A 12,277-nucleotide genomic window follows, 5' to 3' on the forward strand; every position below is an offset into this window, starting at 1 on the left:
GTAGGTTTTGGAAATCTCTGCAGAACTCTTGGCAATTTGCAGCCCAAATATGACCAAATATGACCAATTTGCAACCAATATAATGTTTAAGTCACTTTTAGGGAGATAGTCTTAGATTAAGGGCCTTTTCTCTAAAATGACTCAGTCTAACCCTGGGAGTGATGTGAACATTTTCAATGGCAGGAAACACAGACTCTAACCTTGCCACCATCATCATAGGTCACATCACAAACCAACACTGAACTTGGCTTTGGGAAGCCTCACCTGGAGTAAGGTGCCTTCTGGTCACCTCTACTCAAGGATGTTATCCTAGAAACATCAAGAAATTAGAAGGATGACCTAAGGAAAGGAGAGACCAGATACCTGCAAGACATTGTGTAAGACCTAATAATCTTAAATTCTCTCTAATGGCCCCAGGCTCTGCTGTCAGCTCACAGAGCAAAAGCTGAGAAAACAGGTGGCCTCAGAATGGGCCAAGAAGAGCTAGCCTGGAGGAATTCTATGCTGCCATGCCTGGAGGCCAGTTGGATTTGGTAATGGTGTGACACTCCCCCCCCCCATCCAAGCCACAGGACTTAGCTGCTGAGCCATATCTGGGTCTCTGGTGAGCCACTTTCTCTCAGACATTTTAACAGCTCAAGTGGAAACTTCTCGGGGAACCAATTCCTGAAGCCTGGCAAGACAAATCATCAAGCTAAGCGATGCCACCTGCATACTTCATTACATCTGGAAAGCTTTTCAAGTCTTTTTTTTTTTTTAATTTTTTTTTTTGGAGTGTGAAGCATCTGGCCACCAGATGCCAGTCTCCACTCTCTGAATTATGTTGGCAGTTTAGCCTGGGGGTAATTTAATGACCTATCTTGACTGAAGTTGGTGCTTTGCAACTTCTAGGCTAAACTTGGACTGTTATGTGGCATTTAAATTTAGGACGATGGAAGCCTTAAGGAGGAGAAGGTAAAAGTGAGCCCAGGAACATTGCTGGGAACCAAGTGATTACAGCCAACAAAACTTTATAATTTTTCATTTAAAACACTGTTCTTTGGGTAAATAAATTAAAGTACCTATATAAAATAAGACCATCTTACAAGTAATTATTTATAACAACTACCAAATTTCAGTCCATTTTAAGGCTTTTAGCATTTATCAGAAACATATTTGCATGCAATTGAGCTGAACTCATCCCAATTGATGCTTCAAAATCCATCAAGTCTGGTATTTGCCAACTATTGCAGCATGCATTGTTTTCAAGAGCATACGTAAGCTGAATGAAAGAATCCAATTTCTCAAGATAATTACAGAAATTATTTTTGAGAGCATAATCATCTTAAATCAAATTTATTTCACATTATGGGCTAGTTAGGCTTTCCATTGCTGTGAGGAGACACTATGACCAAGGCAACTCTTATAAAGGGCATTTAATTGGGACTTGTTTATAGGTTCAAGGTTCAGTCCATTATCATCATGGCAGGAAGCATGGCAGCATCCAGGCAGTCAGGGTGCTCTAGGAGCTAAGAGTTCTATATCTTGTTCTGGAAGCAAATGGGAGAAGACTGTTTCCCACATGTCTAGAGAGGAGGGTCTCAAAGCCTACTCCCACAGTGACACACTTTCTGCAACCAGGCCATGCTTACTCCAACAAGGCCACACTTTCTTAATAATGCCAATTCCAGGACCAAGCATTCTTAACAGTGCCACTCCTTGGTCTGCCAAGAGCCACCTAGGAGAAGCTAAAATTTAGCAGGTGATCTTCCTGAGATGGTTCTGCTATTGACTAAAATCTACATTGAATTTGCTTCTCTTGGCAAGGCTGAGATGATTAAATCTGAGGAAAGATTCCTGCTTTTAATATTATTTTCCTATTATTATTAAATATTTCACAATCATTAAGTATTAACCCATCCTTTTGAGCAGATTTCTACAGACTTGAGAAGATGTGCTCTAATGTAGTGATGCTATTCAGACAAAATGACTCTATAGAATTCCTGACTTGATTAAAATAAATTTAGGGATAATGTTTTTAGAGATGGTCTTAGTTGATAGAAAGATGCAATAAAATTAATTAAGAATAGTATGTGCCCACTCCTCAGAATAGTCTGCATAATAAGAAATACAATGGGCTTTCATAATCACACTAAAAAGAGAAATAGTCTTGGGACAATTTGGAGTTCAAGGAAAAACATTTAGGTCCAAGGATAAAGCCACAAGTGTGCACTATGATATGGTGAGGGCATGTGAAAACTGTTGCTTTGATCTTATAATGAGCTTATTATAATGAAACACTGCTTTAAACTTAATGTCAACTTCCTGCCATAACTCCCATTCTATGAACGTTTTATCTCCGAGGTAATTTTCTAGAGAATTTTTTGTCTAACAAGGTATAAAACACCACAGAAAAGAAACAAAATTGTTACTTATACAGTTTGGCTTGGGGAGCTTTGCCCCATCCACCCATCAATCTATCCATTCACATGTGTATGTCTGTTTGTCTATATGTTTGTGCATAGGTGTAGTGTATATATGTAAGCATGCATGAATACATGTGGAGTTGATTGTGGCAGACAGTAGGACCTGGCTAGAGTATGGGTGTATGAATGTTTGAATGTATATGTGTCTGTGAATGTTTGACTGTACCAAGCATCTTAATTCTTTTCCTTTCCTTCCTTTTTGGTTCATAAAGAGTTAATGAGCTTAGTCAGAGAGGCTTCTGCCTGATTCACCAGAGAAAGGAGCACTAGCAATAAATCCTTTCACTTAATTCCCTGCTGTTAAACAGTCTGTGTTGATAATGCTTATTAAAGCACAAGTAATAAAGAATTAAGAAAAAGTTAAGGTTTTAGTGCATTGTGAAGCACAGAACAGTAAGTTCTTAGTACAGAACAGTAAGAAAGAGCTAACTTTCCTTAGTGCTTATTTAAGCATAAAGAGTTAAATAAAGCATAGAGAGTGATAATGCTTAATAAAGCACAGAGTTTGAGACAAGAAGCTAGCATTGTTTACCCATAGAATAAACAAGAAAGGTTTAAGAATCTTTTAGAAGTTATCAGCAAGCATTCGGTATAGTTAGAGAGCTAGAAGGCCAGAGACCATCAGTCTTTAAAGCAAAGTTTGGTGCTCTGTCCCACTTCAAGCTCATTTCAGGCCAGGGAGACTTCCAGCACTGAGCCAAGCATATTCAAACCACCCTACATTAAAACAAAAGAAAGCCCTGTCACCACAGGGATAGATCAGAGTTGTGACAACTCTCCATCATTTTAACCCTAACAACAATCAAAATATAGAATGTTCCAGAGCGTCCACACTTTCCCTGGAGGCTCCCAGGATCCAGCTTCTTCCCTACCCCAAGTCTCTTCAATCACTGATACATTATATAAGACTCATCAGTCTTTCCTTGCATATAATTTCATGGCATTGAATCATTCCAGCATATTCTCTTTTGGGTCTGTCTTCTTAGTGTTTTCCTCTATCTGTGTAACACATGGCAGTTGTCTGACTTTTGTTCTGAATAGTATTAATTGTAGAGATTTGACACAATTTATTTATTCACTCACTCATTACTGAATTTGGGCTGTTGGCAGTGTTCTAGCTGAATAGTTAAGATAGATAGATAGATAGATAGATAGATAGATAGATAGATAGATAGATAGATAGATAGATAGATAGATAGATAGAGAGAGAGACTATGTTGTGGATAGATATATTTATTTCCAGATTTTTTTCTATTATTAATTGGGCTGCTAATAATAATCTTTAATTAACTTCTTAAATACATATTCTTTCAATTGTTTGGGGTAATGTTATGGTTTGGATATGAAGAACTTCTTCTGATAAGGGCATTAATCCTACCCAAAAGCCTACTGTCAGGCCTCATCTAAACCTAATTATCTCACAGAGATTCTATCTCTAAATTCTCTCCTATTGAGAATTAAGGCTTCAATATCAGAGTTTGAGATAAGATATAATGCAGTCCACATTAGCCTCATCATAGCAAATCATATTGCTAGTTAGTATATGTATAAACAAACACTCCTCTTTTGAGGAACACCAAGATGTTATGTAGGACTTCTTTAATCTGTTTTCTGATGAGCCAAAGCAGCCTTTAATCCCTTTTCTGGAGCAATCTTTGTGAGACACGGAACTCTGAAAGACTCAATCTCTTTCTATTTCCTCCAAATGCGATCAACAACCTGGAGACGAAGCCTCCTGTCCATAGACACATAACTGAGATACAATCCATGTCCTGCCCAGAGCTCTATGTGGTGTGCATCACCTCCATCTCCTGACAAAACCTTCCAGAAAGCTATCACCAGTGCTGGAGACTGACTTTATGTTGACGGGTCCCAAGAGCAGAAGTTACCCAAGAAGGCTTCACCACATCCATGCTACCACCATTGTAAGTTTTGATGACATTCAGAATTATACATTACTGTATCCCTCATGTTTTGGGACTGCTAGCTTTTCTTCCAAATGCAGTCTAATGCTTTGGATTAAAGAATCAAGCTTACGCCACAGAATATGATGTAAACTAAAAGGATCCACTGTTATCAATGAAAATGTATTATGTCAAGTTTTGGCTTATTCCAAAACCAATTTGGACATTTATCCTCTCACAAGTTTATATAACCTTATGTCTTGGCCCTTTATGAACTCAAAGATTCACACTTCATAACCAGAAATAGTTTTGTTCCTAAAGGCAAATTAAGAGTTGAGTCAAAGATTCTGTCCATCCCTAAAACTAACTCCAAGAAAAAAAAATGTTTTCTTGGCTTTCTTCCCATTTCCGCCTTCATTCTGGCAGCAGGCTGCCATCGGAGCACAAGGAGCTCATTTTCTCATCATCTATCTCTTGCCTTGTCAGTATTCATAACTCACCAACATCCTGTCCCAAACATCGTATCTGGTAGCACTTCGAAATTGTTTGAAAAAAACATATAAAAACATGCCCTCATACCTAAACTTTGCTTCCTAAGATTGACCACATTTTTTTTAACCTCCCTCTTTCTGTAGTACAGCCTCTTCCTGAATGTGCTTTTCATGGTCTGTCCCTCACAAAAAGCTTCCCAGAACGATAGATATTCTATCTATCAAGGGTTTATTGAAAAACTTGGAGCATTTTACCTAGAACTTTTCTTCCAGGGTGGGTGGGTACATGTAATAAATAAATTCTAGCTATTATCTGAAGCATCATAGATATCAGAAAGTTAAAAGAAAGTTTAAAACATGACCTTAGTCCTTGAAAAACACATGCTTTAGCTCCGAAAAACAAAACCACACATACACATAGAGAGCTATGCTAGGAAGCAGGAAGTGGTGCGTACCCTCTGTGTGAGATAAATGACCACAGCTTGAAAGAATGGAGTGTCCTTGTAAGCAATTGCTTATTCTGCCAAGAAAGCTAGGCAAGCAAGAGTTAGTATCAAAGAAAGATGCAAAGGCAGGCTTTTATTAGTAGCTGAGATGGTGCCCATTAATACCACCTATGGGCAGGGGAGGAGATCTGCTCTGGAGACAGAGTTGAAGCACAGGACCTGTGCTTTGACTTAGAAGTAATCATTGTCTGTTCCTATTACCCATTCCAAAGTGTGTAAAGATATGAAACCTAGTTTCTTAATAAACTAGGAATACCAGAAATATAAAACAGAATGAGAGGATGATGGGGTCCTCCTATGTGAAGATGGCTTTCTTGTACCTATAAGAAAATATAAAATAAAAAACCCACCTCTGCTGCAATAAACATGACAAGAGGAGTGTCTCATCCTACAAAAGATACACAGTTCCCTGGCATGCCCATAGAGAAGAATTCCTCCAGAGGAACTCTGGATTCCCCATTGTGACCCATTCACAATCCTCCTCTGTTAGAGGACAACTGGACAAGAGCAAGGTGATAATGGGAAGAGAAGACAGTAGGCAGCATAGCTTCCTGTCACCAAGCTGAAGATGAACTGTGAGAAGAGAGGCAGAACTGCCCTCCCTCTTTCTATAGTACAGCCTCTTCCTGAATGTGCTTTTCATGGTCTGTCCCTCAAAAAAAGCTTCCCAGAATGATATTCTGTCAATCAAGAGTTTATTGAAAAACTTGGAGCATTTTACCTACAAGTAAATTGCACGAATCCCTCCTGCATCTTTGTCCTACGGTTTGAATGTGTCCCCAGCAAAGGACCACGTGCTGGAATCTTGTTCCCAGTGTGAAAATGCTGCAGGTACTGGAATCTTTAAGAGGTGGAGCCTAGTGAAAGAAGTGATAGATGACTCACTATCTCACTGAGGATACCACTATCTGGGAAGAGGTAGGTAGTTCCCATGAGATCCCAGTTACAAATCATGAGAATGAGTTCTTGTAGAGCAATCCCATCCCCCACAATTGATCCCCTTTGCATTTACCTGCCACCTTTTGATTATCTACCATACTGTAGCAAGTAAAGGATACTCATATGCCAAGTGAGTCCTCTAGTCACCAGAATCACACACCAGATAAATCTAGTTATAAAGTACCCAACCTTATTCACTGAGTTATTGCAACAAAAAACAGACCCATACACCATGTCTTTCATATCCTTTTTACATTGGCTCTGAGCAGGAGAGTGGCCAATCATTCATCAGCAATCTTACAAGGAGACACTTGTTTACTTCTACTTCGGAATCTTCTCAGGCTTATACAATTGCCTGGGGGTCCATATAATTGTCTGGTGGAGGAAACAGATGAGGCAGAGTCAGTTGCCACCACATTGTAAATTCAGTTCCAGGCAAAAAGCTATAAGTGCACGTCATCAAGTTCCAGAAAAATTACCTAAGCTGTGATGCACAAAATCATCAGAACAGCCCAGACAATGAAGCAGATCTATGGAGAATAATCCATAGCTAACATTTACAGTGACTATGTTTTTGAAGAAGTTAATGGTAAGGATAGTTAATTGATGTACCCTCCTTGGGAATTCCTGTATTTATCTTACCATTTATCCTTTCTCATGAAATATTGCAAAGTTTGGTTTCATAGACAATAACCCAAGGAGACACTGGGATAATAAAAATTATAAGAATGCAAGTCCCACAAGGACACTAGCTCTAGAAGTACAGCAAAGAAAAGAGAGGCAAGATTTGGTGGTGGGGTGTTTTGATAAAGAGGAAATAAAACCAATAATGCACGCTTAAAGTCTTAAGCACCTGAGGGGGACTGTTAATAATGGCATATCAGTGCCATTCTGGAAGAGTCCATTTAAGGGAAAATAGTTTTGAATATTAAACCTACGGGATTGAACTATTTCCAGGAAGTGAGCGCCAATAAACAACAGAAAAGATCCACGCCACACAGAGGGTAGGGTGCTCCTATCTCTTCTAAATCACAATAATTGACTGGAAAATGATTCTGCATGCGGATGCCTCAGAGTGATGAATCTACATGATCACATACCCAGAGTCCAAGGATCAGAAGGGTCCTTCTTAAGATGAGAGAGTGCCTTCTCAAGGGTGAGAGCAGACTTGAACTGTAGCTCAAATGTTGACTCTTTGGTCACCTTATCACACTCCACAAGAGACATTTAGCCATTAATTGGATATTGACTCACTGGAGGGCAGCCAACCAAGCGGGCAGCCTAATTGAAATCCATGTCTCTTGAAGAACAGCTGCAAAAGCCAGACTTATTGGATTTGAGGAAAGATGTAGTTGGTGGGAAAGAAGGCCAAGAGTAACTTTTGAGTGTTTGAAAGCCATGTATTTGTGGAGAAAGGGGCGTGGATATTTAATGTTGCTCAGAGATGTTTTGAGGCATTGTGTCCCCCTTCCCCTGAGAAATGTTAAGTAGAAATAGTATGGACACCTAACAAGAATTTGCTGATGACCAATAGTGAAGAAGAAGATAAGAATAGTGAAGGGATAAATTAGAATATCCTCAAGATTTCTTCCAGATACATAGTCTTTCACCCTCCCTTCAATGTTTTCTAGTCTTGCTCTAGATTTTGATGCTACAATAAGCTTGATCACTAAGATAGTGGAAAAAGTCACCTTCATATTAGTTCTCTGCCAGTCAGTTTTTTATTACTGTAATAGAATACCCGAGTTAATAAATACAAATAGGTTATTTTGACTTATAGTTTGGGAAGTTTTATGCTATGCCTGATTGACAGAATGTAGAGGAGGCTCCAGTTCATAGCTAAGAATTGACATGAGAGAAGCATTTCTGGATCCCACAATTCCCTTGGGGTGACATGCCAAACACATGTCTGAAACATATAGCTCTCACATGAGGTTCTACCCCTTAAAGGTCCAGTCCGTAATACTGTTGAAGACAAAATTAACAAGTGAGTCTGTGGGGGTCATTCCAGATTTAAACCATAGCACCTGCCAAGATTAAAATCCTCGATGGGAGAGGGAGAGTCTACAGACCCCAGAAATGAATTTGGTTCTTTCATGTTTTTAGTGGCCAAGAACAGCAAGCATTACGTCATCATCACCTGTGTATAGTCAGACATGGAGGAGAGACTGCGTCTCCTGACTGCCTTCCCCTGACACTGAAACTCGTCTTTCTCTACCCCTCTAAACACAGATCATGAAGTTCATCTCCAATCTCCAAACTTAACAATGTCTTCCCAGGGGAAGTTGGGCTTTCCTGACAAAATGTGTACCTCCTCCTAGCCTCTTTCTTCATGTCCATGGGTTATTGATAGAGTTTGGCAGAGATTTATTAGAAAATCCAGGTGAAGCCACCTGGGTTTCTAGATGTAATTGGAAACTTGGCTGGCTGCAGCACTCGAGCTGAGGGCAATCAAAGTTAACCATGAGAGCCCACAGCCTAATACATGAAAAATGTCTCAACATTATAATCACATTCAGAGAAGGGCAGACGTGATCTCTGAGTAAAAACAACCTGCTGTGTTTTAGAAAAGCTTTCAGAAGGAACCAGAACTTATATCAAATATCTGCCCAGCAATCAAACTAAGGGAAATGGATGACCTACGAAGGTTCTGTTCACTCGCCCCAGAGTTAACTGCTAAGAGGAGCAGATTGCCTACAATGGTACTCTTCACTTGCCCTGGAGAAACTTTTAGCCAGCATTCAAGAGTTTGTATGGATTGGAGGAACCAGACAGTCTATATGCAAATTGAAGCCTGGCTTCTTACTAGCTCTGTGGCCATGCTTAACCTCGCTGTGCTTCAAGTTGTCCATCCATAGAAGGATCATGCTAGTCTTTGCCTCACAGGACTGTTAATAGAATAAAACAAGTTAATGAAATTAAAAATAGTTAATGGATATAATAAATAAGTAGACATAAATAAAGAGACATAATGGGTGGATAATAGACAGATTGCTCGATGATAGATTACATAAGAGAAAACTTTTAGAAAAGATGTTTAGTTATTATTGTTGTGTAAATTGTGGTATATAAATAATGGTTCTACAATTTCCTCCAAACTCATCAAGGTGTATATCTTAAATATGCCCAGAATTCCATCTGACCACTACATTCAGATCAAAGGCCTTACTTCCTGCATGTCCATGTCTTAATCTAACAATCTGGAAACTTAAACAGAAGTCTACAGACAAATCTGTCTCTCTGTCTCTGTCTATGTCTCTGTCTTTGTCTCTCTCTCTCTCATATGTACACACACATACTTACTCACTCACACACAAAAGGCACAGCAGCAATATTATAACCACCATAAAAATTCTCACTCACAAAGCGGCAAGAACATAGGCAACCGCTGTTGATACCTAGTCTGAGTAGCCATCTAGTAAAGGCCCTGCCTCTTCATGGTCAAAAGAGAGGCTTGGACTTGTCCACTGGGAAATCCATATGTCCATTGCTCTCTGCACTGTTCTATGCTGCTGACATCACTTCCTCTTGGTAACACCTCCAGTTGCAGCTTTTCTCTTGGCCAGAGAGGTAAGTACTGGGGAGTGTGCCTTTACACAAGCCTGCATTTCATATCTAGCCTGTAGATGCTGTTTTCAGACTTAAAAAAACATTCTAAATATAGACTTACAGAAGTGCCAGAAATATAATTTGTAACATAGGCATTTTAAAGCCATCAAGATATTGGTAGGCTCCTTCAAACAATAAAATGGGTGTTCCCTCCCCAGATTCCCTTTCCCCTTTCATTTGCTTTTGTATCTTGACCATTTCTTCCCTGGCATGGTCTCATTCTCAAAACACCTTGCCAGCTGCACCTAGCCAGTCACATAATGTGTGTCTTCTCTCACCCCTTTCTCTGAGCACTAAAAGGTTATTTACTTCACATTGCCTTCCAAGTTACTGCTCTTACCAAGGTCACCAAAGGTTTTCCACTTCAAGTCATGGACTGTTGGCTTTTGAGCCCTGTATCCAGTCTGTCACACTCATCTGTTGCCACCTAATGCCCCTGAGTTAAAAGTTTTGATAGAGTAGTATCATACTACGTCTATGATACCACATCTATCAATTTCTTTCGCATTGGTCAGGATGCTCATGCTAGATTGTCTGGTAAACATCATAAGATGACTTACTAAATCCCTAATGCATAGAAGGGCACGTGATTAGCACTAACCAAACAAGTACTCGATGGTATGCATATATACAAAACCCACTCTTTGTCATGTTGGTACTTATACCTTCCAAATATCTTTTTTTTTTAAGTAAAGCAACACACTCAGGATTACAGGGAATGTGGACCCAGCATGTGAGTTCAGTTCCCCACCGTGTGCTCTGCCTTAAGATCATGCCCCAGCAGAAACACAAGCAAGTCAGGCCCCATTATTCCTCTCACGCTCGTATAGAAAACTGAAAGAAATCTGTTCATTTCTCTGTAGGCTTATGTCATCTCTGTTTGTACTTATTATTTATATGCTATAAAATATTTTAAATGCTACCTATTGTGTAATAGTGACTTAACGGGACTCTAAAACACAAGGGAAGGATCAGTAGCCTTTGAAATAATGAGGTTATATCCCTGGACTGGTTTGCATAGTTCTGTGCAGTGAGAATACTTAATGGAACGTGTTCATGTCGACACTTCTGTTCATTCTTGAATGGTCTATTGGTCTAACTGATGCTTTCTATTCATGGAGGAAGTTTTATTGTACAGGTAGTCATTAAGTTTGTCAAAGTCATACATTACCCTATGTTGATTCCTACACCAATTATGAAATATTGATCATTTTGAGGGGGAGTATGTATGCAAATCAAAATTGACACAAACTGTTTATTGCTATACATAAGCATCACTCCGTTAGTATTTACTGAGCATGGGTTACTAAGCAGGCACTAAGCAAGACCTGTTTTGATATATATCATAAAATACTTTTAAATAAATATTTAATCCATGCTTTAAAAGTTTGCTATAATTTTAATACGTGTGTGTGTGTTTGTGTGTGTGTGTTGACAGTGGGAAGAACTGGATAGTAAAATGTAAAAATATAATCACCAACTAAAATGCCAGAAAATTTATTCTGATCACAGGCTAAAATATCAGAAGGTTTACTCAATTACATAGACATAATTTGCAAAGTATGTGTCCTCCCTAGATTTACAGCACACATGTGGACTAATGCTTAAACAAGACTAATGTAAATAACATCATCTTAAGTATTTTCCTGTTTCATGAAGACATTGTGATAAATTAAGGTGAAATCACAAACATTCCTGCTGACACAATTCCACTGGTTTAGCCCTTTTCCTAACTTGCCAGATAAACTTTCCTGAGTGCTTCAGGAAATGATGCCCGTCAGTCTCTAGATACTACTTGAAAAGGCTTCAGGGACTCAAATCCACACAGTGCAAACAGCGATGGCTGCAGAGAGACGGGAAATCCTCCAGATACCTGAGACCCTTGCTTCACATCTGCCTCCGTCTGGGGTTTGCAGAAGAACCTTGCCCACTCCTCCTCATTCCTAACGAGTGTATATAGTAAACTCTTTGAAATGTGAGTATTATGGGAAGGATCGCAGTTGCTTTAAATTATAGAAGTTGGCAAGTGCCTGGGAGAAGGAGTGGGAGGTTGTTTAAACTGAGAAAGACGGTTGCAGAACTTCGTACGACAGCATGAGCTCGCGCTCCGCACACATCCTTTATTTTTCTTCAAGACACTTCTCTGCATTGTTGTGGAGCAGCTTGGGTAATAACCATATTTCTGCTCTGAATATTTTTTAATGGTTTCTAAATTCATGGGAGTGTCAAAGCAAGGAAGTCTCATGTTTGGGGAGGACATCTGAACCCAGCAATGCCCAGGAAAGGTAAGTTACTGTTTTTCACTACAGCCTTTCTCTTTCCCCCTTCTGTTTGAACTTTATCAAAATATTTGCAGGAAGAAC

General features: G+C 39.4%; 1 protein-coding gene across 2 annotated transcripts in view; it reads left to right on the plus strand.

Annotated features, from left to right (window-relative positions):
* Positions 1–11,696: 11,696 nt before the first annotated feature.
* Positions 11,697–12,277, plus strand: part of C1qtnf7 (C1q and TNF related 7) — a 101,259-nt gene continuing 100,678 nt past the window's right edge. The window contains exon 1 of one of the 2 annotated variants that reach the window (XM_029477693.1): positions 11,697–11,889. Coding sequence is in view for 1 of the 2 variants with exons in the window: in XM_021163590.2 (XP_021019249.1) it covers positions 12,187–12,199 (13 nt within the window). In the remaining variant the exon portion in view is untranslated. Of the gene's footprint in view, positions 12,200–12,277 lie in introns of both variants that reach the window. The other variant, XM_021163590.2, reaches the window with a different exon arrangement.

Source organism: Mus caroli, chromosome 5 (assembly GCF_900094665.2).
Source record: "Mus caroli chromosome 5, CAROLI_EIJ_v1.1, whole genome shotgun sequence".
In the NCBI taxonomy this organism is placed as follows: Eukaryota; Metazoa; Chordata; class Mammalia; order Rodentia; family Muridae; genus Mus; species Mus caroli.